Source organism: Rhinolophus sinicus, chromosome 16, assembly GCF_057876585.1.
Source record: "Rhinolophus sinicus isolate RSI-liver-muscle chromosome 16, RSI-T2T, whole genome shotgun sequence".
Lineage (NCBI taxonomy): Eukaryota > Metazoa > Chordata > Mammalia > Chiroptera > Rhinolophidae > Rhinolophus > Rhinolophus sinicus.
Window position 1 is genome coordinate 92,631,288 of NC_142516.1, and position 27,169 is coordinate 92,658,456.

The 27,169-nt window shown below is 40.4% G+C and overlaps 1 protein-coding gene across 6 annotated transcripts; it reads left to right on the plus strand.

Annotated features, from left to right (window-relative positions):
* The first annotated feature begins 4,890 nt into the window (after window positions 1-4,890).
* Window positions 4,891-27,169, plus strand: SLC46A3 (solute carrier family 46 member 3). 6 transcript variants are annotated; one of them, XM_074330064.2, is made up of 6 exons: window positions 4,891-5,307; window positions 5,802-6,015; window positions 15,283-16,153; window positions 17,608-17,691; window positions 18,953-19,082; window positions 23,412-23,546. In XM_074330064.2, exons 2-6 carry the CDS (start codon window positions 5,827-5,829, stop codon window positions 23,476-23,478), a joined length of 1,341 nt encoding a protein of 446 aa, XP_074186165.1. In that variant the 5' UTR covers window positions 4,891-5,307; window positions 5,802-5,826; the 3' UTR covers window positions 23,479-23,546. The 6 variants fall into 6 exon arrangements, with proteins under 6 accessions (XP_074186165.1, XP_019592123.1, XP_019592124.1 ...); XM_019736564.3 differs by lacking the exon at window positions 18,953-19,082 and adding an exon at window positions 25,921-27,169 and having other exon boundaries at window positions 4,904-5,307; window positions 23,412-23,568; XM_019736565.3 differs by lacking the exon at window positions 18,953-19,082 and adding an exon at window positions 25,921-27,169 and having other exon boundaries at window positions 4,911-5,088; window positions 23,412-23,568.

Consider the following 27,169-nt stretch of genomic DNA (forward strand, 5'->3'; position numbering starts at 1 on the left):
CTGACTTTGACCCCTTTCTACTCCCACACCTGATCTCATTAAAAATGAGACTGACTCCTTTTAAGAGAGGAAAGCGTGAATTGCTCAGTAGGGTCACAAAAGGAAATGCCAATCTGAAGCAGTGACCAGGTTCTTCTCTATAATTTCTCCAACACAGTAGTATGTGTGTCTGATCAAGCGAGACTTAGATCTGAATCCCAGCATTACTGAATACCCATCAAGTGTCAGACCCTGTTCTAGGAGCTTTCACATATATCCTGTTTCGCCTGATGTGGTACAAAATAAAGCCATATTTAAGTTATTACACAAATAAATCAAATTTGAGCTTTCATCCTGACTGTGACCAGTGCATTCATCACACTCTGAGCTCTCCCATCCTTGAAAAGAAGACCCCCTCAAGGTGCTTACTTCACCAAAATGTCAGTCCTGTTTTCTTCTGCTGTGCAGAGAAAAGATGGAGAAGTCTTAATCTGACTGCCTACGTTTCCAGTCTGCTCTGGAGAGGATGGTGCAGAACAGAGGAAGCCCAGCTCTCAGGTCAAAGGGTTGAAGGTCTACCCACTGTAGATAGAGCTGCACAGATGGGAGGGAGGCTGGTGACTGCTCAGCACTGGTCACACCACACTACAGGAGACTCGCTTCCCAGTTACAATCTACCAAGGTCCAAGGTCAGAGTACAACATCACGGCTCTGTTCCTAGCTGACCTTCCCCTAAGATAAGATCGGCCCTGGTCTTGGCCTGACTCACCAGCGCTTTTACTCCATCACCATCCTGGTGAGTTTCTTGAGGGCCATTATTGTACACTTCCGACCACTCACATTACTTAACGACCATCCCAGCACATCAGAAGAGTTATATATATAACTTGAAACCCCAAATGGAAAGAGTGGGATTCCCAATTTGCCAGGGAAATCCAAGGTCCCTTTGCACAGTTGCCCACCTCCTCTCCAGCAGCCTTCAAATTCCACTCACCTGTGGGCTGATGGTGAGACATCTCCCTACCTTAGCCAAATAGGAAAGGCACCGTTCAGCCCAGCTGCTCTGGATTTAGGGCCCCACCGGCCTTAAAGCCACACACCTGAAAGAGGTATAGGTAATAGAGTTATATTTATGACGTAAAAGCTATAGCATTTGGTGGCCAGAAAGTTAGGTATGACTCCCAGGTCTCTGGCTTTGCCACCTGGACAGGTGGTATCATTGACTGGACCAGGGATTTCTGGAGGGAATCGGATTTAGAAGGAAGATGACATCTGTTTTGGACATTTGAAAGCATACGGTTTTTTTCTTTTTTGTGTGTGTGTGTGTGTTTTTAATACTCAGGTGGAAGCTCTGGATGTCAAGTTTGAGAGAAGCGGGTGAGCTTGAGATTTGGGAATAATAGGTCTATTTGTCGTAGTGAGTCGCAAGTGTGATGTGATTGACTGGGGAGAAGGGAGATGAGATGCAACCTGAGCAGCACGACCACTTGAGAAGCAAGCCCACCGAGGAAACTTAAAAGGAGTTCTCGGGGGCAACAGGAAGACAGTCGTGTCAGGGAACCCAAAGGGAGAGAACATTTCAGAAGGAGGAATTTGTTCAACAGCCTCCAAGGTAACAGAGGTCAAAAAACACAAGGGTTGAAGTCAGGTTATGAATTTCTCAGATAGATAAGACTTAATTCAGATCTGTTTTGGCATAGTTTTGACCAAGGTCGTCTGAGCGGATTACATTTCCTTTCAACAATTTGTGCTTGGAGTTATATCATTAGATTCCTATCAGCACAGTTGCAACTGTTACCTACTAAAGCAATAATTGGTATAACTGAGGTCTTTTCATCACATCTCACTTTGCTGACTTCATCAGAAGCAAAAAAGCCACTTTTTTTTTGACACAAGCAAAATTTTGTAGTTACTATATTCTGTTCTGACTTTGCCACTGGACTATGGTATTGCCCGTACAGCATGGGTTCTTCTTAGTTAAGTATGTCTATTCATGAGTCAGCCGATGACTCAGTTCTCCCACTCTTCTTACTGGAATACTAGGAAAACTTATTTTGAACACTATAATATGACATCGTTTGGTCTTCATTTAGCTTGGGCATATCATTTATATATGTAGTCCACTTCTTGTCTCTTTTCTGACACTATTAAAGTATTAGGTTGGTGCAAAAGTAATTGTGGTTTTGCAATTATTTTTAACCTTTTAAACCGCAATTACTTTTGCACCAACCTAATAGTACCAGTTGGAGCCAATGTGACCATAAGCAAAAATACAAATACAGGCACTGAAATCGTGTCAGTACTTGCTTATAAGATAATTCTGAATATGCTTACTAAAACTTCTAGGTCATTGAACTGAAAACATAAAATGTCACAATACTTCCGGAGACCTTGCCCTGGAGAACACTTTGCTGACCCATGTTTCAGAAACACTGTAAGGGAGATTGTGCCCAGTGAACGGCCACACCTCCTTGCACCCCTCGATTTTATATTCGATTCCAGTCTTCCAGAGAGAAGAAGCCTTGAGCAATAATTAGCCTGTGAGAAGCAGCAACAGCAGTAGGTGAGTGGCAGTTACTGGTCTGTGATGATTTCCATAAACTTGGTTTCAGAATCACTTTTATTCCTTTCACATATCCCATCTTTTCTTACCAAATAAATGGAAACTTCTTTGTGACAATTCATGGTGCTGTGTTAACTTTTGCTTCATCCACAGTGCCCAGTACAGTGGCAGATTCCAGTTGACAGTTGGTTAAGGCTTTTTTCATTTAATACATACTCAAGCAGTTAATATTATTTGGGGAAAAAGAAAAACTCTTGCATAACGATTGTTATAACCATGGAGAGATGCATCAGAATAAATTACGGAGACCTGGCTCTCTTTTTCTTGTGGAAGAGTAGAGATAGCAAAGCCTGTCAGTATAGCGGATACTAATTCTTAGTGGCCATAAGAAAGAACACCTTCTACATGCCTTTTCCTTTCTATGGATTGTCACAGAAGTCATGGCCTGGGGACAAGGAGGTCATTAAAGTTATTTACTAACATATCCTTCTCTTTCTGAGCAATAGGATTGCGCTTCTCCACATGGTCCTGTGACTTGCTTTGGCCAATCAAACTGTAAGCAGAAGTGGCGTATATAATTTCTAGGGGAAAACCTTTAAAAGCTGGTGTCAGATTCACCCTGTTCTCCTCTCTCTGCCCCAAAGCCAGCAATAATATTCAGATGGTGACTCCATTAATCTGTGTCCAGGAGTGAAGCCCCAGTGAACCCAGATGAACAGGTAGCTCAAGGGATAAATAAACCTTTACAGTTTTAAGATACTGAGATTTGGGGCATGACCTTGGCCTTCTTGATTTTACAGGGGTTAAGCTCCTGAAGTGGTGAGTGGACTTCTGACAGTTAAGAGAATTAACAAGAGGGTCTAAGCCAGCCAAAACACTCAGAAAGTGGATTCAGCTAGCACAAAACCTGATGTTATTTAGTGACAATAATTAAAGATTATACAATGTTTTGTAATTTTCAAAAGCATTTTTGCACAGACCATTCATTTATTCTTCTTTGTGTTCTTGTGGGGTAGTCAGACCCTTCCATACCAACTCTTCCTGGTCAGAGTCAGCTGCTCTCATTGACCCATCCCACTTTGAATATGTACGGAAATTTTAAAATATCTGTCTTCCTAGGAAACTGTGCCTTGTTCACATTTGCATACCTTCTTTCCAACATCCATGCTCCACTGTTTCAGACTCATAATAAGTGCTTTATAAATGCTCCTTTGAAGAAGCTGAGAAGTTAAGTGGCAATTCCAAGGTTACAAGCTACTAAGCAGTAATTAGTAATCAGATCTAAGACTTCTGACTCATTCTGTGACCTAACTGTCATTTACTGAGCGCTGAGGAAGAGAAAGCAGCTGTGGCATCCAGGTGCTGGCCTGGGCGCTGCTATGAGCTGTTTGAGACCTCCGTCTTCTGTGGACTATAAATAATTTCACAGAACACTAACATCAGACAAGGCCGTTCTGTAACCATGATCAAAACGAAAACAAGACCACTCCATAATCTTGTCAGAACACATGATCTAAACCACAAAAATGACCAAAAATGACTCATAGGAGTGACTGCTGCTTCTTATCAAGTACGGCTTCAGCCTCCGTCTAGAAGTCTTCGTTCAGAAGTCTTCACTCCTTCTGAATAAGATTCACCATATAGTCACAGAGTTACCACCCGCCCCCTTTCTAATAGCATCCGATCCAGCGCGGGCTTTGCTTTGTTGAAACCTTCCCCAAATGACAGAACAGAAGCCCAAGTCCCATAATAAATTCTAACACCTTCTACAGAGATACACTAGAGTTGCCCGTGTATGATTCTTCTTCCCTACAAGATGGTAATAAACCCAGCTCAGTCAAAGGCAGGTGTGCTCTTGGCATTCGCAGTCCCAGGATTGTGCTGTATGTACACGTGGAGGGTTTCTTACAATCATCCTGGAAGACTGTTAGCCCCACTCGACAGATAGAAAAATGGAGGTCCACAGAGATGAAACAATTTGCCCAAGGTCACAACTGTAGTAAGAGCCAGCGAGCGCATTCCAGAAGAAGCCTAACTCTGCCAGTAGCACAGTCTCTCTTGCACCCTCCCCGGGTGCCCCCTACCCAGTACCCCTCCTCTGCGTTTCTTCTTAGGGCCCTTGCCCGGCTAGCCGTGATGTTACGGGGTGGTGCAGGCCCAACACGTTACTTTTGCAACAGATCCCTGTGTGCTTCTATGAAAAACAGTATTGGACCCAGGCACGCTCGGCAACCGCAGATAGGAGGAGTGACAGCGGCGCGGGCTCGGGCCGAGTCTCCGAGGGCGGGCGCGCGAGAGCGACGTCGGAGCGGACCAATCCAGGAACAATGACAGCCCCGCGGTCGGACCCGCACTCCGGCCGCCCCGCCTCTCCAGCGGGCGGGGGCTGAGTCACCGCGCAGCACAGCCTGGCCAGGGACCCGCCGGCCGCCAGCCTCCTGGGCAGGAGCCGCTGTCCGCGCCCCCGCGCCCCCAAGCTCGCCGGGCCAAGTCCGCGGGGTGGCGGAGGAGCCGAGCCAGGGACCCTGGTCACTCTGGACGCGGAAGTACGCTTTCCTAGGTTTGCTTTCAGATACGGGCTGCAGTCTCCCTGGCAGGTGCATTTGTGGTCGAATCCACGGATATTGACCTTCGCATCCTGGTGCGGCCCCACCTCCGGGGACACCCGCTGCTCGGGAGGCGCAGCGGAGCGGAGGGCATTCCCCGAGAGGTGACAGCCCCCGGAGAGCGGGCCCCGGGCCTGGCTCGAAGACTGTAACCGTAGGGTGAGTTTAAAAAAAGAAAAGGAAAAGGAAAAAAGAAAGTTTCTTCACGGTTGAGAGCTGCTTTTTAAAAGACTCCTTCCTGTCCACGGTTAACAAGCAGCCAGATGACAGTAACAAACAGTGGCGCACTGTCGCGTCTGGGAGGAACCCCGTTCCCCTTATGAAAACCCGCTGGCAGTGTGCCCTGTGGGAACAGCCGTAGCAGTGTGATCACTGAATCACCAAAGGAGGCGACAACTTATGATTTTAAAGAATCGTCTTCAAGGCGGTTTGAGCCCTACCAGGTCCTCCTCTTAGAAAACGGAAAGTATGACAGTCTCAGGTTTATCCAGCACCCTGTTCCAGGTAAAAGGTATTCTCTTTGGAAGTGCTTACTGCTTTCTGTTCCCTAGTTTACTTGTTTGTTCCACGGAATTCCTCTTTCCCATCAGTGAAAATCTAGCCTCTCCGATAAGAACGCAACTGATTAACTCTCTCCTTTTTCGTTTTTATAGAATTCAGCTACCTACCCCAAGCAGTATGAAGCTCTTCTTTGTAGAGCCTGCCATCTGCCTCAGTGCATTTGCAATGACTTTGACCTCTCCCCTGACAACACAATACGTGTACAGGAGAATATGGGACGAAACGGGCAACTACAGCATGGAGGCCGAGAGCAATATTTCTGAGTGTGAAAAAAACAAGAGCAGCCCGATTTTTGCATTCCAGGAGGTAAGAAATTAAAATATCCTTAAGACGTGATAAAAAGGACTGTCTAACGAGGTTTTAAATGAGAGAGGACATGGCACTTACCATCTCAGAAGGGAACCAGTAAAACTCCGAACTCCTAAACCAAGAGCCTTTCTTCAGTTCGCTTTCTTGTTTGAAGTTTCCTGACACCTTTAATCTGCCTTGGCCACTGAAAACCCCCTTCCTCTGTGACATTGGCTCTTCTTTCTCTCAGAACATTTCAGAGCACTCCCATCTCCTCTGTGGCAGTCTCCTTTCTCTCTGAAGGTTCAATAGCCTCACCAGACCCCTGGCAGCAGTGGGAGGGATGGAGAAGGAGAGGACTTAAACATTGGAAAAGTCAGCTGCCCTTGCCCCCTTAGGGTGAGGGGAGCCACCTTGGTGGCCTCTGTGACTACGCAGGTGATTAGTATTGGGCCCACCTCTGGCCTAATCCAGCTGCTGAAAGCCCCTCCCCCCCTCAACCCCCCTCCCACTGCTCACAGCAGTGGTCTCATTTTTAAATTAATTATTGTTTCGTTTATTGTTTTTTAATTGAATTAATATTCAAGAGAACATATTGCCCCGGATCCCTTCCCTTAAAGTTGGTGCTCTAGGGCAAAGGGTTTTTTTCTCAGGTTAGGGAACTAGAAAACACCCCTACTCCCACCCACAACTGGGACAGGGCATGGCGGCCTTCTCACTGTTTGCTCCTTAGGCAGAGGAACATATTTGGTTTCCAGGAGGCACCACCATCATCTTCAGTCCCTTTTCTGGATACTGTCCCTGCTCTGCTTCTCAGAGCATACTCTCTTCCCTTTAAATCCAAGAACAAATGTTCCCTGAGCTTCTGTCTCAATATCCAGCTCTGCTGGGTGGGTTCTGGCCACTTGTTCACTAAAAGAAGTGTAGGGGTTTGTGGACTGTTCTTGTAACCCTAAAAATAAGAGATGTCAACAAGAATATAAAAGGGGAGGGAATAAAGGTCTGAATTTGCACAGGGGAATGGATAAGATGCAATTAGAAGAAAAAGGATTACCATATATATGAAACTTTCTTTTCCATAAACCTAATGATAACAACAAAAATAAAAAAAATCAAGAACTGAGACACATAACATAAAAAAGAGGAAACAAGAAAAAAATCAGATGATACCACAAAACTAAAATAACAGACAGAAGCACAAGGGAAAAGAAACAATGGAGACACAGAGCTACCAGAAAACAAAAGATAAAGTGCCTATAGGAAATCTTCATACATCAATAATCACCCTAAATGTAAGTGGACTGAACTCACCAATAAAAAAGGCACAGAATAGCAGGTTCGATGAAAAAAAAAGAAAAAAGAAAACCCAACCATATGCTGCCTTCAGGAGACAAATCTCAGCTATAAGGACAGATATAAACTCAAAGTGAAAGGATAGAAAATAATACTCCAAGCAAGTGGTATCCAAAGAAAATCAGGTGCATTCGTACTTATATCTGACAAAATAGATTTCAGGAAAAAAAGGTAAAAAGAGACAAAGATGAACATTTTATAATGATAAAGGGTACAATATGTAAAGAAGACATAACACTTATCAATTTTATACACCAAATCTGAGAGCACCAAAATATATAAAGCAACTACTAACAGAACTAAAAGGAGAAACTGACAAAAACACAGTTGTAGTAGGGGACCTAAATACACCATTGACCACTATGGATAGATCACTCAAACAGAAAATCAATAAGGAAGTATCAGCCTTAAATTACACATTAGACCAAATGGACATAATCAATATTTACAGAGCCTTAAATCCCAGAACACAAGATTATGCACATGGAACATTCTGCACATGGAACATTCTCAAGGATAGATCATATGTTGTGATACAAAACTAGCCTTAACAAATTTAAGAAGACTAAAATCATATTAAGCCTATTCTGTGACCAAAATGTTTTGAAATTGGAGGTTAACTGCAAAAAGAAAGTAAGAAAAACCACGAATATGTCAAGATTAAACAACGTGCTACTAAACAACGACTGGGTCCAAGAAGAAATAAAAAAAGAGATCAAAAGATACATAGAGAAAAATGAGAATGACAATACAACACATCAAAACTTTTGGGATACAGCAAAAGTGATAATAGGACAGAAGTTTATATCATTACAAGCCTATCTCAAGAAACAAGAAAAACCCCAAATAAATGATGTAACATTTCACCTTAAGGAATTAGAAAAAGAACAAACAAAGCCTAAAGTCAGTAGAAGGAAGGAAATAATAAAAATTAGAGCAGAATTAAACAAAATAGAAAACAAAAGACAATAGACAATATAAAAAATTAATGCAACAAAGACCTGCTTCTTTGAAAAGATTAATAAAATTGACAAACCTCTGGCTAGATTCACTAAGGAAAAAAGAGAAAAAACTCAAATAGATAAAATCAGAAATGAAAGAGAAGTTATGATGGACATCACAGAAATACAAAGGACCACACAAGAATACTACGAAAGACTATAAGCCACCAAATTCAATAATAACCTAGAAGAAATGGACAGGTTCTTAGGAATATATAATCTTCCTAGACTAAATTACAAAGACCTAGAAAATCTAAATAGACCGATAAATAATAAGGAAATTGAAACAGTCATCAAAAGTAGAAGTCCAGGACCCGATGGCTTCACTAGTGAATTCTACCAAACATTCAAAGATGATTTAATACCTGTCCTTCTCAAACTCTTTCAAAAATTTGAAGAAGAAGCAATACTTCCTAACTTATTTCATGAGGCCAACATTACCCTGATACAAAAACCTGGCATGGATAACACAATAGAAAATTACAGACCAATATCTCTGATGAATATAGATGCAAAACTCCTAAACAAAATACTAGCAAATAGAATACAACAATACATTAAAAAGATTATATTATACATCACAATCAAGTGGGGTGCATTCCAGGAGCACAAGGATGGTTCAACCTATGTAAATCAATCAATGTGATATACCACATTAACAAGATAAAGGATGAAAATCATATGATCATATCAATAGATGCAGAAAAAGCATTTGACAAGATACAACATCCACTTATGATGAAAACCCTCAATAAGATGGGTAGAAAAGGAAAGTATCTCAACATAATAAAGGCCATATGTGACAAACTCTCAGCTAATATACTTAATGTTGAAAAACCTGAAAGCTTTTCCTCTAAGATCAGGAACAAGACAAGGATGCCCCCTGTCACCACTGTTATTCAACATAGTGTTGGAAGTCCTGGCCAGAGCAATCAGGCAAGAGAAAGAAATACAAGGCACCCAAACTGGGAATGAAGAAGTAAAATTGTGACTTTTTGCAGACGACATGATTCTTTGTATAGAAAACCCTAAAGATTTCACCAAAAAAACTATTAGAAACAATAAGCAAATACAGTAAAGTTACAGGATACAAAATCAATGTAGAAAAATCCACTGCATTCCTATATACAAACAATGAAATTTCAGATAAAAAAATGAAAAAAACAATTCCTTTTGCAAAAAAAAAGAACAAAATACCTAAGAATAAACTTACCACCAGAGGGTAAGGGGGTGGGGGGTGGGAGATGAGGGTAAGGGGGATCAAATCTATGATGATGGAAGGAGAACTGACTCCGGGTGGTGAACACACAATGGGATTTATAGATGACATAATACAGAATTGTACACCTGAAATCTATGTAATTTTACTAACAATTGTCACCCCAATAAATTTAAAAAATAAATAAAATAAAATAAACTTACCAAAGAATGTTAAAGACCTATGTATTGAAGACACAAAGAAATGGAGAGATAGTTTGTGTTCATGGATTGGAAGAATCAACATAGTTAAAATGGCTATATTACCCAAAGCAATGTACAGATTTAATATAATCCCCATAAAAAATGGCATTTTGCAAAGAAATACAACAAAACATCAGGTTTATATGGCACTACAAAAGACCACGAATAGCCAACACAATCCAGAGAAAAAAGAACAAAGCCGGAGGTATCATACTCCCTGACTTCAAATTATATTACAAAGTGACAATAGTCAAAACAGGAAAACAGACACACAGACCAATGGAACAGAATTGAGAGCTCAGAAATAAACCCACGTATATGTGGGTAAATAATTTTCGACAAAGGAGCCAAAAACATACAATGGAGAAAAGACAGCCTGTTCAATAAATGGTGCTGGGAAAATTGGAAAGCCACATGCAAAAGAATAAAACTACATTGCTGTCCATCACCATACACAAAAATTAACTCAAAAGGTATCAAAGACCTAAATATAAGACCTGAAACAAAATGCATAGAAGAAAACATAGGTATCAAACTTATGGACCTTGGTCTTAGAGAGGCTTTTATTAATTTAACCTCAAAGGAAAGGGAAGTAAAAGCAAAATTAAGTGAATGGGACTATATCAAACTAAAAAGCTTCTGCACAGCAAAAGAAACCATCAGCAAAACAAAAAGGCAACCAACCGATTGGGAGAAGATAATTGCAAACAACACCTCCAATAAGGGATTAATATCCAAAATATATAAGGAACTCATACAACTCAACAACAAAGAAACAAACAATCCAATTAAAAAATTGGCAGAGGAGCTGAACAAACACTTCTCCCAAGAAGACATACAAAAGGCCAACAGATATATGAGAAGATGTTCAACTTCACTAGCTATTAGGGAAATGCAAATCCAAACCACAATGAGATATCACCTCACACCTGTTAGAACGACTATCATCAAGACAAGTAATAGCAAGCATTGGAGAGATTGTGGAGAAAAAGGAACCCTCATACACTGATGGTGGGAATGTAAATTGGTACAGCCATTATGGAAAACAGTATGGAGGTTCTGCAAAAAATTAAAAATAGAATTACCATCAGACCCAGCAATCCCTCTTCTGGGTATCTACCCCCCAAAAAAAGAAAACATAAAATATATGTACCCCTATGTTCATTGCAGCATTGTTCACGGTGGCCAAAACCTGGAAATAGCTGAATTGTCCTTCGATAGGTGATTGGATAAAGAAGATATGGTACATATATACAATGGAATATTATTCGGCCATAAGAAAAGATGAAATATTGCCATTTGCAACAACATGGGTGGATCTTGAGAATATCATGCTAAGCGAAGTAAGTCAGACAGAAAAATTAAAAAGTCATATAATTTCACACATTTGTGGGATGTAAAATAGAAAGCAACAAATGAACAAACAAGACAACAAACAAACCAAAACTCATAGACACAGGCAACAGTATAGTGGTTACGAGGGAAAGGGAGCAGCGGGGGGGAGGGAGGTGAAAGAGGGTCAAGGGGCAGCTTAGGGTTACCCAACAGATCGTGAAGTTGTCCTTGCTGAAGAATTCGTATATAAACTTTTCTATAGCTGACACAATCCCTTGTTACCAGCGCATAAAGAAGGTGATATTTGGTGAGTGAAGAATCACGTGAAAGCTGCCTCTGGAACTTGCCTCTGCAGTTTGCCTCTTTGTCCCATTCACTCACCTTGTATCACCAAATATATGGTGATAGAAGGAGACTTGACCTCAGGTGGTGAGCACACAATGCGATATGCAGATGATGTGCTATAGAACAGTACACTTGAAACCTATGTAATTTTATTAACCAATGTCACCCCCAATAAATTTCATAAAATTTTTAAAAACAGATGTCATAGCACAGGGTCAGTCCCTGAATGAATGATTTTTCTCCAGCTCAGATTTTTTTGCTACTCCCCTAAAAGATCAATTGTGTGTTAAGAAGTGTGCATAATATGACAATGTGTTGAACTTGTTATGGTTATACTATATTTCTTAATCCTTCCTACCTAACAAATACACATACGTGCACATATATTGGAATGAAAGATAATATGAATTTCTAGATACAGACTAAGAAGAGTAACAGCTATTTCACTTATATGTAACACTTTAAAAGTCTATGTGGATGAAAGTCTTATTTTTCAACCCACCTGGGGTTGAGAGATATATAATATGTATATACTCATATAAATAATTACTGATCTAATCTATTTTTTAAATCGTCAAGTTTTCTGAACCCTGTCACAATGAGGTAACCTACATAATTCTCTCCAGCGTAAAATTAATCTCTAAAGGACCGCTTAACAAAATGGGGAGGCCGTGGGAATGAAACTGTTGGCTAAGGGTGAAGAGGTAGGAAATTCTAGGGATGTTTGTTGACTTTTGTGGAGGAAGGAATATTTAATCCCCTTACCACTCCCTCCTTCCGTTGTTAAATGATTCATTTTGAAGTGTTCAATTGGCCACTGGGGTCTATTCTCTTCAGACAACTTTCAAGACAGGGATTTCGCTAGTGGAGGGGACAGCTTAGGGTTACCCAACAAATCGTGAAGTTAGCCTTGCTGAAGAATTTGTATATAAACCTTTCTATAGCTGACACAATCCCTTGTTACCAGCGCATAAGGAATATTTTATATTCAGTTGGAATTAATATCTACATTTTGGCTTATGAAATTGTGACTGCTTTAAAGTAGATATGATTTCCTTAATTTACTTGTCTCAGTACATTGTCATTCTGTTGAAGCTCAAGTAGCAAACAGCACTTCCTTTATTCTGTGGCCTCCCATTTACCCTGATATATTACATAATTCTCCAGAGTTTAAAAGGTACACACACAACAATGTCTCAACTTTGACTTATGTTTGAAATATGCTTGGAGTTTGTCTTTGTTAAAACCAGTATTTTGAAGCATAGGCCAGAGACCAGGAGAGCAGCCTGTGGGAAAGACTGGGTTGGGAATGAGAGCAGACAGAAAGGAGAAGACAGGACTGGGGGCGGCAGGGAGAAGTGGGAAGAGGAACCCCAAAACAAGACATCTTGCTGAGCAGTTGATTAAAAGGTAACTGTTTCATTTATTTACTTATTCAATAAGTATTTACTTGATGGCTTTGTATCTGTAGGAGATAAAAAGATGTGCTCAGGAAGTCTGATTTAATAAAAAAGAAACATCTAAAACTGAGTAAGCCCTGAGCATGTATCCAGGCCTTGTGCCCAACATGTTATAGTTACTTTACATTTAATTCTCACAACGGGCTGCAAGGTTGGGCGCTTGTTATCCCCTCTTGTCAGATGCAGAAGCTGTATAGAGAAATAATTTGGTCAGGATCACACACAGCTAGCAAGCTCCAGAGGCAGGTTTTACCTGATTATTCACTCACTCAGTACGGAGTACCTGCCCTGTGCCGAGCACTGTTCTAGAAGCTGGCTGCTGTGGGGAGGAAGACCAGGCTGCAGCCGTCCAGGAACGCAGGGCACAGTGGAGAAGGCACACAATCACTGGAGCAATTACTGTATTATGTCCTGTCAAGGAGTGGTACGTCTCTCAAGAAAAAGATGGCAGGATAAGGGGAGAGAGCGTTAGGTGGGGTTAGTGGAATTGCTTTGGATCGAGTGACCAGTCACAGGACGCCCTCTGAGGAGGTGACATTTGAATTGAGGAAGTGAGCTGGGTGACAATCAGGAGGAGGGAAGAGCAAGTACAAAAGTGAATGAGCATGGGGTGTCTGGGGAGTGGCATGTTAGCTGAGAGGAGGGAGGAAGTGGAGCTAAATCAGAGAAGTCATGATTTGGGGCCACCCACGCCACTGCTAGGACTTGGATTTATTCTGGCGTAAGGACAGCCATCGGGGGATTTTGAGCAGAGGAGTGACAGCAGCTGATATGTATTTTTAAAGGTCATTCCAATTACTGTGTAAAGAACTGGCTGGATTTGAATCCAGATGCATCTGACACCAGAGCTCAAGCTTTTAATTATGCAAAAAAGTATAACTGGGGAATGATAATTGTCCTGTGAGAAGGTTCAGAGGAAGGAGAGATTACATGTGTTTTGGGACAGATGTAATGTAAGACTGTGTCTGGAATACAGAGAGTCTTTGGGGAGTGAGTGGGGGTAATGCTGAAAGTGAGGTTGGACCACCTCTGGGCGGCCTTAGGACCAGCCTGAGGATGGTGAACTTGCTCCGTCCTAGGAACAAGGACAGATACTGAAGCTCCTAGGCAGGTGAAAGACATTGGTCGTGTCTGTGCTCTGCAGTCAGAAGACTGGCACTTAGTCAATTGAATAAAGAGCCCCGTCAGATGCCAGAGTGGTCCTGGTGAAAACTAATGAGAGTTATTCCAGTGGCAGCTGTGGGACTGCAAAGGACAGGAGGCTGAGAAGCACGGGTGGGCTGCTAGATGGTGCTGGTGGGGCGTGGGTGAAAGAAAGGCCAGAACTAAGATGGCTAAGTTTTGAGTCCGAGTGACAGGAACATTTCCGGGCAACATGGAATTGCTTGAATTACAAGAATATGTAAAAATAAAAAATAGGTTCACTATTTTAAAAAAGAGAATGATTCAGTATGTGATATTTTGATTGTTTGGGGTGCTTTCTAAATATTACATGAATAGATGTTTTTTAAACGAGCTTAGTAATTCCCATTATAAAAATGGCACATACTCTATGTAAAATTTGGAAAACACAGAGATGTGGCAAGCAGAAAATGCTTCTAAATCACCCCAAATTCTTCCCATCAAACAACTAGTGTAACAGTTGTTGCAGCTGCTAATCTGTGGGTTCATGGTTGTTTTTGTCCTCGAGGGAGCTGACTTTATCTCAGTCTTTGGCTCACAGCCTGCTACCATCTCTAGTCAATGCAAAGCTCCTCTTGGGGTTTTTATCTTAATTTTTAGTAAATAAAGGGATAAGTTTCTCACGAACCTATTTGTGAAGACACATGTGAAAAGGACAGCCTAGCTCTTGCTAAATAAGTGTCTATCAAATATGACATTTACACATGATATCTGTTCCCCGTTAGAGAACACAGATGTATCATGGGAAAGAGTAATTCTTTGGTGTTAGGACAGCCATCTGATTTCTTACTGCTGGCTGTTCATATAAGAAAGAAAAGTCATTATCTGGCCAGTCCCCAAGGCTTTGGGGGTCTATGGATTCTCTATGTGAGACAGACACACACCAACACACATTTTTATTTCTAAGGGTTAAAGTCCTCACTGTGGTCCCTGACTATTATGACTGAGCATTGATGATGATGTCACTTCCTGATGCCTGATGTCTGCTTTGGGAACTGGGTGAAGATTTGAGCTGTACCAAACCCACCACCAGAGTCCCCATCCCAGACTTACTGGCGATGAGAAGAAAAGCACGCACCCTGCTGTTTGCTCTCTGTGCATTGTATAAACCTCTGTAAACACATTGTCTTCTTTTTATTTCTCTGCAGGAAGTTCAGAAAAAGGTGTCTCTTTTCAATCTGCAGATGGACATAAGTGGTTTAATTCCCGGTCTCGTGTCCACGTTCGTACTTCTGTCCCAGAGCGATCATCGTGGACGAAAATTCCCTTTGATTTTGTCTTCTGCCGGTGCGCTCGCGACCAGCGTCTGGCTCTGTTTGCTTTCCTATTTTGCCTTCCCATTCCAGCTTTTGATTGCATCTACCTTCATTGGGGCACTTTGTGGCAATTCTACCACATTTTTGGGAGCCAGTTTTGCCTACATAGTTGATCAGTGTAAAGAAGAGAAACAAAGAACAATTCGAATAGCTATCATTGACTTTATCCTTGGAGTTATTACTGGATTAACAGGACTGTCTTCTGGCTATTTTATTAGAGAACTGGGCTTTGTGTGGTCCTTTTCAATTGTTAGTATGGCTCTTACTGTGAACTTGATTTATATTTTATTTTTTCTTGGTGATTCAATGAAAGAGACTTCATCTCAGAATGTTTCCATATCATGTAGTGAAAGCTTTAAAAACCTGTTTTACCGAACTTACATGCTTTTTAAAAATGCTTCTCGTGAGCGACGGTCTTTGCTCTGTTTGTTACTTTTCACAATGATCGCTTATTTTTTCGTGATAATTGGCATTTCCCCCATTTTTATCCTCTATGAATTGGATTCACCGCTCTGCTGGAATGAAGTTCTTATAGGTTATGGATCAGCTTTGGGTAGTGTCTCTTTTCTGAGTAGTTTCCTGGGAATATGGCTTTTTTCTTACTGTATGGAAGATATTTACATGGCCTTAATTGGAATTGTTACCACCATGGCAGGAATGGCTATGACTGCTTTTGCGAGAACAACACTGGTGATGCTTTTAGGTAAGTTACAAATGTCGCTTTAGAACTAACTAAAATGAATGTGTCTGTTGGGTGAGAAACTTTAATATAAAATTCTCTATTTAATGCAGTCTAGTTCAATTAAAGGTACTTTGTTAAAAGCTGGCTTACCAGAAGCCGAGCACCAATTTGCTTTTAAAAAATTCACTGAATAAACCACAACTTTCCAAATTTGCCAAAAAAAGAAAAAAAAATGTTTTGAGAAACATTGTTCTTATGACTCAGTTCTTCAATATAGCAGGTTCACCAAATTGAGTCTTTCTTAAAATGCTGCTAAGAAGGCTACTTTCCATAGAATTTTAATGACAATTATATAAAGTATACTCAACAAATTTATTAGAAAAATTCATATTCATTGAATGTATTCAAGAAGAATATTTGTTAAAATAAGGTTTTGCCAATTGATCTTTCAGCAAATTGTTCATTTCAGAAATTACTGTTTGGCAAGTTGGACTGCTTCCTTAACTACCTACCTCATACGTGGTTTTTGTAGGGCTTGAGTGAGATACTGCATTTGAAAGTGCTACAAGATCTGTAAATTGGGACTTTGGGAAAGGCCCAATTTAGTCTTTCCTACAAAGGTAGTGTTAACCTCTTGCTACCTTACAGGGAAGCAGAGTGACCAAACAGCATCGGGCTCAATTTCCATCTCTAGCACTAGGTGATCTGGGAAGGTTAAGTACTCTGAGTCTTCATTTTTTCATCTGTAAAATGGGCCTAGTACTACCTACTTCAGAAGGTTATAATGACTATTAGGAGAGATGACTGTAAAGCAGTGAGCATAATGCCTGGTATTCAACAAGTGCTAGTTCTTCCTTAGAGTTGCCACGGCCAAGTAAGTTAATCTATGTGGAAGCACATTGAAAACTTTAAAGTGATCTGCAAATGTGATATATTGCTATGCTATCACATACCTAAAAATACTACGGATTAAAAGGGTCGTGATGTAAGGCCAGAGGCAATTTGTGTCCATGAAGTTCTTCAGCCACAAAGATGAATTAGCAAGAAGATAAAGAAAGAACCAATTTATCAATAAATGAATCGATAGAATAAAAGAATGCTAACATCCAATATGCCAAGTCTGAAAAATCAAAAACAAACAGAAAAAACGAATTAAGTCACAACTTGCTACACAAGAGGTTACTACAATAATGAGGGAAATGGCAGACCAGTCTAAGCTGGCAGATTACATAAATTGGACCTAGGACTTCCATGAACTCTTGTTCTTGGGGCTGGAATAAGGATTTGCGAGCAAACTAACCTTAAACTGACTTGTCTATAGTCCATCTTAATTCATTAAATAGACTTCTACAATTACCTCGCTCTTTAGCTGCAATGAGTTAGGACGCTTATAGAAAATGAGCTACTTGGAGAGAAGGTGTTTCACACTTAAAACTGACCGTTAGCTTTCTGATTTCCCACCATTTCTCTCACAGCCAGGCTGCCCTTCCTTTTCACTATTGTGCCGCTCTCTGTTCTCCGATCCATGATGTCAAAAGTGGTTCTTTCTACTGAACAAGGTGAGTTTAATATGCTTAAGGAATATAATGAATCTATAATCTATACCAACTCAAATCTATGTACAATCAGTGTTTGATTCTTCCGAATATTCTACAGCCCCTTTTCTGCACACATTCCTTTTGAACTGAGTGGTACCATGTTTTCTGAAAAATAAGACCTAGCCAGACAATCAGCTCTAATACTTCTTTTAGAGCAAAAATTAATACAAGACCTAGTCTTATATTATGTTATATTATATAAGACCCAGTATTATATCAATCATATTATATTACATTATATTATATTATATCTATTATATTATACCTGGTATTATATTATATTATACCTGGTCTTATATTATAGTAAAATAAGACCAGGTCTTATATTAATTTTTGCTCCAAAAGACGCATTAGAGCTGATGGTCCAGCTAGGTCTTATTTGCGGGGAAACACGGTAAGTTGTACGTTAGGAAGAGGCCGCATGTTTTAAAAGGCTTGCTCTGGCCAGACCCTGCCCCAAGAGAAGAGGAGACCTCAGAGCCAGGCGGATGCACCCTCTGGGCGCCCACAACACCTCCCCCCTCTAGACTACACTCTGGGTTCCTGGATCCCCATAATTCCCAGATAAGCAGCTCTGGGCTTGTGTCCACTGATGCCTGCATGATCCTCTTCCCCAGACCCTTTCTCCTAAGGGAGGACTGGGACCCCAGGGGGCGCACCTCTAGACTAAAGGGGTAGCCGAGCAGGGACGCTGTAGGGGGTCTGGCCTGACCTTGGAACTGCAGAGCGGCGTGTGTACAGCCATGTGTAAAGGACCTTTCTGAACAGGACGGAGAAGAGGTAGAACACAATACCGGCAGCCTGCAGCCTGCAGATGGGACTGAGGCCCGGGCCAGCTCTCCCAGTGCTGCCAGATTCCAACATGGAACTTGGAAAGGTCTGAGAAGTCTAAGTTTGTATCTGGCCTTCCAAACCACAGAAAAGGTATATTTCTCAGAGTAGGGAGACAGAATATATCTCAGCTACCGGTTAGTCAGAATTATAACTCTTAAATACTTAGAATATAATATGTAGCCTCTAATTGTATTCTTTTCCTGGGTCTGAGTCAGTCCTAGCAAAAACAGGCCCCACTCAGCTGGTTCAATAAAGAGCCATTAATGCAGCACAGTAGAGAGGCGTGCACTCGGGAGTGTGGAGGCACCCAGAGAGGACTGCACAAATAGGGAGAGAGCAGAGAAGAAACACCACAACCTTTCTCTCCTCTTTCATCCCATTGGCCAAGTGCAACAGGAAGTCAGACCATCAAGGAAGACCAAGTCATATAATTGGTGGGGTCAGAGCCTCCCAAACACAGAGCAAGCTGAGAGAAACAAACAGCTGAAGGAGAAGACAGCAAATCACCAGTACAAAAGGTAAACAAAAATTAGCTTTCTAGGGGCAGCCTGTTAGCTCAGTTGGTTAGAGCGTGGTGCCCTTAACAAGAGGTTGCCGGTTCGATCCCCACATGGGTCACTGTGAGCTGCGCCCTCCACAACTAGACTGAAACAACTACTTGACTTGGAGCTGATGGGTCCTGGAAAAACACACTTAAATAAATTTTTAAAAGTTTGAAAACAAAAATTGGCTTTCTAATTAGACCTAGTTACTAGTTAGATATCAGGCACATGGGGTCATCTGCCTTCCCCTTTGTAGCACAGGAGTATCATTAGACTTTGGAGCTTTCTTTGTTGCATATCTGAGCCTGGTGCAAATGTTCATGTTAATTGTTTATGAATAATTCATAGTTATGCTGTTCTATTTATGGCAGTATAGTCAACACTGGGGCAGACTGCATAATTCAGTAAATTAAAAAATATATTTCTTGATTCTTTTCCACTCATAAGATGTAGCTGTATATTCACACAACTGTTTATAGATTATGTGGTGATGATTAACTGGAAAACCACTTAGGAATATAAAACTGTGTAAGTATAGTATGTAAAAATGTACTTGCTTCCTTGGATTATGCAGTGACACCAAAAGCACAACAAAAGAAAAAATAGGTAAGTTAGACTTTATCCAAATTGAAAACTTTTGTGCTTCAAAGGACACCATCAAGAGATTGAAAAGACACCCACAGAGTGGGAGAATATATTTGTAAATCATACATCTGATAAGGAACTTGTATCCAGAACATATGAGAACTCATAAAACTCAACAGCAAAAAGACAACCTAATTAAAAAATGGCAGAGGATCTGTATAGACATTTCTCCAAAGAAGGTGTACAAATGGCCAATAAGCACAGGAAAAGATGGTCAACATCTTAGGCATCAGGGAAATGCAAATCAAAACCACAATGAGACCCACTAGGATGGCTAAAATGAAAAAGGTAGTGTTGGTGAGGATGTGAAGAAATTGGAACCCTCATACACTGCTGGTGGGAATCTAAAATGATGCAGCCATTTTGCAAAACCGGTTTGGCAGTTCCTCAGAAAGTTAAATAGAGTTACCTTATGACTTAGCAATTCCATTCCTAGGTGTGTACCTAAGAGTAATGAAAACATATGTCCACACAAATCTTGTACACAGTGATCATAGCAGCATTATTTATAATAGCCAAAAAATAGAAACAATACAAATGTCCGTGAACTGATGAATGGATAAACAAAATGTGGTCTGTGGAATACTATTTGGCAATAAAAAGAAAGAAAGTACCGATAGATGCTACAACATGGATGAATCTTGACATCATTATGCTAAATGGAAGAAGTCAGTCACAGAGGCCACTTATTATAAAATGATTCCATTTATATGAAATGTTCAGAAAAGGCAAATCCATAGAGACAGACATTAGACTAGTGTTTTCCACGGGCTGGGGAGAAAGGGACTGATTGCTATTGGGTACAGAGTTTCTTTTTGGGGTGACGAAAATGTTCTAAAATTAGTGGTGACTGTTGCCCAACGTGAACATACTAAGAGCCACTGAGTTGTACAATTTAAAAGAGTTTTATGGTATGTGAATTATATTTCAAGCTGTTTGGGGAAGAAAGAAAAATCTATCTGCTTTGACTTAAGAGTTAAAATAGATGTGTCAGAAGGTATTGTTTATTTTTGTTTACATTTGGTTTCATTTATGTATAAAGGCTTTTAAAAAGTTGTTTCATGCTGTTAAATGTAGTGACACTTTAAAATGTTTCGTTTACATTTTGGCATTTCCTATTCCAAATTGTGATAACTTTATGAATTGTGATTCCATTGTTCTAGGAGAGTATAATTACTTTGTTCTTAACTGCAAACTAAGAAATCCTTTTATGGTGTTGACATTTCCATAAGTGAATATATTTCCATCTTTTGTTATTTGTTTAAAATGGGATATTTTTGTGAAAATATTATGCTCTTTAAAACAATCAGAGAAGGGAAACCTGCAGAGGTTCTCACATGCCTCTCACTATCGCTATTATCTTAAATAAGAAAGGGAAGAAAACTGCATTGGGGTAATTCTTTTGAAATCTCTGTGCTCCATACAGCTGTGAGACTCGTATCTAATGCCATCTGTACTGCCTCTACCATCACCTGTGTATTTCATGCAATTGTCATTAGAACACAGTAAAAACAGATTTGACATTTGAGGTCCTTTGGACTAAAGAGAAGCTTAGCAAATACACTAAATTGCACTTCTTATTTAATCCAGTGTACCGCTGCCAACTATTAAACACTGAATTGTTCAGGGCAGTCCCACAACAAGCTAACGCTACTTCACAATAACATGGTTGTCGGTGTCAGGACAGACATGGCACTGCCTCACCAATTTTCTATCAACAATGGATTCGAGCTATTTGCATAATTGGACCAGGACTATGCAGTCCTCTGTGGCGCTATGCTTAACTGTAGCAAGAGACCAGAACTGTGAAAAAAATCATAAAGTAGTTAGACAAGTAGGACGACTCCCTCCTAATTAAGCTGACCTAACATATCCCCCAATCATGAAGGCAGCAAGTCTCTGTGCTACTTGGTGATTGATACCTGGGCCCTTGAGTTAAGCTTTTACTCATTCATTTGACAAATACATATTAAATGTGTACCGTGTGAAGGACAGCTGGGCCCTGGGGACACAGTAAACAGAGTCGCTTTGCATTTGACACTGACAAAGGAAGGCGTACACAAAAACACAATATTCTGCAGAGATATATTTATGTTTTAGGAACGTGTGTCTCACCATTCAATGAAGAATTTGAAGCAATGTGTGAGAAAATGTATATTGGGGCAAAGAGTTTAAGTAGATAAAAATCAATGCACAGTCTAAACAATCAAGACCTGGGGGGAATTAGAAATAGACACATAAACTATAAGCCAGTTATGAAAGGTGAGCCTCAAACTTGCTTTTCTTATCCATCCAATCAAACACAATTTTTTTACATAATGTGCACCATTTATAAGAAAAATGCGTTACACTTTATCTTGAAAAAGTAAACTTGACAAACAGAGTAGGGGACAGCACGATGGCTTCATGACAGGGTCTGCAGACACGACATGGGAACTTAACACTGAGGAAATCATGGAGGGCTGAAAATGGTCACAGGCTTTTTTAATGTGCTGATGCACAATTTGACAAAGAGGGAAAAAGATGCACCAAGATGACCAGCCTGACTTCCAGAAGTTTACCTCTTCCGTCAGTACGGTCTTGGATTCCAGACAAAATGAAAAATTGGTAGCATAATGGCCATTTCTCTCCGATTATGCACGTGGACTGACCCTGCAGCCACTTTCTGCTCCTTGAACAATGCTCCATGGCCTTCCCTTTACCAAACCTCGTGTGTGGCAAGTGTGAAGGGTGGCCGAGTCCCCACTCTTCTTCATGTGGTGAGCCACCTCTGGGCGGAGGCAATTTTAAGCAGGTTAGAGGAAAAAAAGTACGTTATAAAGAATAACTTAATGTCAAACTGTAGCATAACCTTCACTAGAGCACAGAGTTACTTGATGAGTCAAACACAGACGAATCTTGTGGTGACTGAATTTTTTTGTCACTTTGGAGGGAGGGATCAAACTCAAATTGTACAACGTATGATAAGATCATCTCGGCACCTGCCACTCTCGCCCGATTGGAGGATTACCTTCCCTTTCAGAAGCCTCTGGGGATGGGGAGGATTTTGCTGCTGTGTGTCACAGATTAGCCTGGGGACAGAGTGGGATACAGCCTCTTGAACATCAGGGGTGGTTGTGGCTATGCCTGAGGCTGTGGCAGGGAGGGGAGACAGTGCAGATTTCAAATGCGTCAGTTTCCTTGCCTGTTACGTTTATCCTATTTACATTGGAACTACTATGCATTGTTCTACGTATGCCATTTTATATAAGAAACTTGAGCATTTGCAGATTTTGGTATCTGCAGGGGTCCTGGACCCAATGCTCCATGACACTGAGGGACGACTGTAGTTATATTTTGGGGGAGTCAAAAGTTAAGTTATACGTGGATTTTCGACTGCACAGGGGATCAGTGCCCCTCATCTTCATGTTGTTCAAGGGTCACCTGTATTGTTTTCAACATCTCTCACGTCAAGTCCACGAAGAACCCCTGACCTCAGCTTCTTCTCCCACAAAGTGGGTCACTGGCTTCTCAGGGATTCTGAGGGAATGGCCTTCATTCACCAAGCAGGGCCCCATGTTTGCTCTTTTCAATGAATAACAACTTTCTCCATTAGTAGTTGTTTGTTGTTGTGTAACTTAGCCTTTTCTTTTTTTCCCTCTGTACCCGGACCCCAAACAGGTACACTGTTTGCTTGCATTGCTTTCTTAGAAACACTCAGCGGAGTCACTGCAGTTTCTACTTTTAATGGAATTTATTCAGCCACTGTCGCATGGTTCCCAGGCTTCACCTTTCTGCTGTCTGCGGGTCTCTTACTGATTCCAGTGATTAGTCTGTGGTATGTACTTACTTATAATCATTTTATTGAAGGATAGCTGGGTTAAATGAATTCCTAACCTTACATAGATCTGTTGAAGTTGGCTCCAGAATGTACTTTTCTCAAGAACTTTTAGATATGAAGACATCTGTCAATACAGAGACTTAAGAAGGAAGAGGCAGTGACATGGCTGACAAGATCTACTGTGTTTCCCCCAAAATAAGACTGAGCCAGACAATCAGCTCTAATGCATCTTTTGGAGCAAAAATTAATATAAGACCTGGTATTGTATTTATATTATATTATACCGGGTATTATATTATACTATACTATACTATACTATACTATACTATACTATACTATACTATACTATTATATTATATTATATTATATATTAAGACCAGGTCTTACGTTATAGTAAAATAAGACCGGGTCTTATACTATATTTATACTTATACTATATACTATACTATATTATAATTATAATTATAATATAAGACCCGGTATTGTATTATATTATATTATATTACATTACATTATATTATATCCGGTCTTATATTATAGTAAAATAAGACTAGATTTTATATTAATTTTTGCTCCAAAAGACACATTAGAACTGATTGTCCGGCTAGGTCTTATTTTCAGGGAAACACTGTAGGAGAAAGAACGATTGGGTTTGATAGAGACTCTGAGAAGTTGCCCTCTGTCTCTTTAAATGTGAACAAATGATTAAATTAGCATCAAGAATAAATATATAGATATTCAAACTATGATTGCCTAGAGTGTAGTATTCCCCAATGGTCAAAGACATACTTTAATATGGATTCTTAGATAAATGATAAGAGCAGATAGAAGGCACTGAGTTTAGGAATTCTTTCCAGAGAGTTGGCTTGTTTAATGACTCCCCTTTTAAATGTCAAAATCCAAATGAATGCAAAGTACAAAATTCTTTTGATGAATAGTAAGTGCATAGAATGAAGAGAGAGACCAGAGGCATAAACATAAAAGAACTATTTATTTCTCCCTTTGCCTTTCAGTTAACACAAAGTGTAAGCTAGCGAGGTAAGAGGTTGCTAAAAGGCCCAAGCAAATATCCCTGACACTGCGTGGGGACCAAGCCTCCAGCTGAGAGCTCACTCACCTGTCCCCCTGGGCGTGGCCAGTTCCACGTGATGACAGCACAACAGCGATGGGCATCAGGAGAAGGGGGGACAAGGCGGGCGGCTTCTCAGCACGGTGGGGGAGTGGGGTGGCTGTGGGTGAGGGGGCTGTACCTTTGCTCACGGGCTGTACGTTGTGCCAGGGCTGTGAGGTCCCAAGGGCTGGCCCGTGTCTTACTCCTAGTGCGACCTCAGCGTATATTGTCTCAGTTCAGTTCCAATAGCTACGTCTGTGTAAGGCCGTTCCACAGTAGTAGTTACAGTTCCTCTGTGATTTTGATGAAAGGTGAGTTTTACTAGGTATCTTTCTTTCTGAGAAAGAGACTATTCAGCTATGGAATTGGCAAAGTTGAAAGTTTCTGCTGTGCTAGTGAGTGCGCGATGAGACGACGAGACACATCCTTGTGCGTTGCTGGTAGTAGTGTCCTGGGCACCGTCACTTTTGGAAAGCAACTCATAAACACGTATCAATAGCTTTTTTCAAAAGTTCATAGTATCACCTAGTAATTCCTACTAGAAACCTATCTAAGGAAATGATCAGTAATGTCAAAATTTATATATAAAGAGTTCATTATGGCAAAAAAAAAAATGTCCAGCAATAGTTTAATAAAGATGGTGCATCTGTATCATGCAAAATGACTTTAATAAGAATTGCCTACATGGGGAGTAGAATAATACGTACTTTTAATTTTAGTCTTCAAATATTTATAAATATTCTGTTATGAACACATATTACTTTTGTAACTAAAAAAATAGTGCAGCTGGATAAAAGGTAGTTATCCTTTTAATAATGCTTTTAATAATGTAAATGTAGATGGCCTTCTGAGATTTTTTTTAACCCTGCACTGTTCAATATTTTTAAAATTAAAATGACATGCTATTGTAATTATTTCCAGACGGCATCTGTGCTGAATTATAGCTATTGAACACGAACTTCAGTAATAACTTTAGTTAGAACTATTTTTTGTGGCCTACAGAGTAGACAGTGGGACAGGTGGACGTTTTAGGGAAATGGAAGAGAAAGAACTTCTGTACATTTTTCATACTTTTCAGAATGCTATGCATGAGTCTGTTGGAATCAAAATACCAGTATGTTCCTTCTACGCATAATCTGCATAATTTATTAGAAGCCGTGTGACCAGAGAAAAGGTGAAATACAGATTATTTATGTATGTGTTGCCTTAATTTTAAGATGTCTTGTTTGCTTTTGCAGTGTTATCAAGTGCACCAGCTGGAGGAAGAGAAGAGAAGTACTTCTTATCCAAGAAGAATCCAGTGACGATACTTCAGACAGATAATTAATTGTGATGCCAAAAAAACAAATGCTCATATCATATACTCTGACTTCTGAGACATGCAAACTAGCTCTTAATACTTCACGAACAGTCGATGTTATGGGTTCTCTCTTCTAGGAAGGACCTAGAAGAGCCCCTGGCTCCCTCCCTGCGGTACCATGCACTTTGAGCACTTTATGAATATCGTGTGATGTGTTTCCAATACAGAGAAGAACAAATCTCAAAATGCTCCCCCTTTCGGATTTACAAAAGAAACTGAAACTTAACAGTATTGAGAGGGATTAAGAAACTGGATATGATCAAAAGCAATAATCTCCTTGACATACTCGTCTCTCACACTGAGACCAAGGAAAACTCTTTACCTCAGTTTCTTCACCTGCAAAATGGGTTTCTGACCTCTCTCGAGGATTTGGAAGGCATACCTGTTGAAAATCATGATGAATCATTCACTGATAGGAAAATAATAGAAGTTTCAAATATTTGTAGTTTTAGCTCTGCTTGGGTAATGCTTTGTTTTATAGAGCCCGTCACGGTACTATTGACAGTGAAAGTTTTTAGTAGATGCAAAATCCTTAAAATGGAAGCACTTTAAAGAATACATATTTTCACTTTTCCTAATATGTTTCATCAGTGACAGGCATGATAATATTTTGATAGGTAACAAAGGGGTGATTGGAAAAAAAATAAGGTTATAAATAAAATTGTTTCTAAAGAAATGTAACAACCGAGCAAATAGCCAATCATGAAGCAAAGCCATATTATATTAGTAGCACCAATATTTGTTCTTTATTTCTGTCAAAGGGTGTCCATTTCTTACTGCCTTATACTCATCCTGGGATCCACCCTGCTCCCTGAAAACATTCTTTCCTGCCTCCCGTCTTTTGATACATCGTTCCATTTGTCCTTCCTCCCTCATGACCCTGAAACTTCCAAGTCCTAGGCAAACACTGCTTCCTCTGTGGAGCCCTCTTGTTGCTTCTCCCCCACTCCTGCCCCTCCCCCGTGTCCTTGCAGTACCCCACAGCTCTGGTGTCTCCTGCCATCCTAGCATTTTCCATGGCCTTGTAGTGTCTGTTTCCCCTGCTTGACAGGGAGCACCTTGAGGACAGGGACAGTCTTCGATTCCTCATTATATCCTCAATAAACGTTTGTTGAACCAAATACAAA

What these genes read in the sequence shown, in the direction of transcription:
- SLC46A3 (XM_019736564.3), top strand. Translation starts at nt 5,827, where the DNA reads ATGAAGCTCTTCTTTGTAGAGCCTGCCATCTGCCTCAGTGCATTTGCA. An exon ending in GGTTCTTTCTACTGAACAAG is followed by an intron (nt 17,692 to 23,411) that starts GTGAGTTTAATA and finishes GACCCCAAACAG; the next exon opens with GTACACTGTTTGCTTGCATT. An exon ending in ATTCCAGTGATTAGTCTGTG is followed by an intron (nt 23,569 to 25,920) that starts GTATGTACTTAC and finishes TTGCTTTTGCAG; the next exon opens with TGTTATCAAGTGCACCAGCT.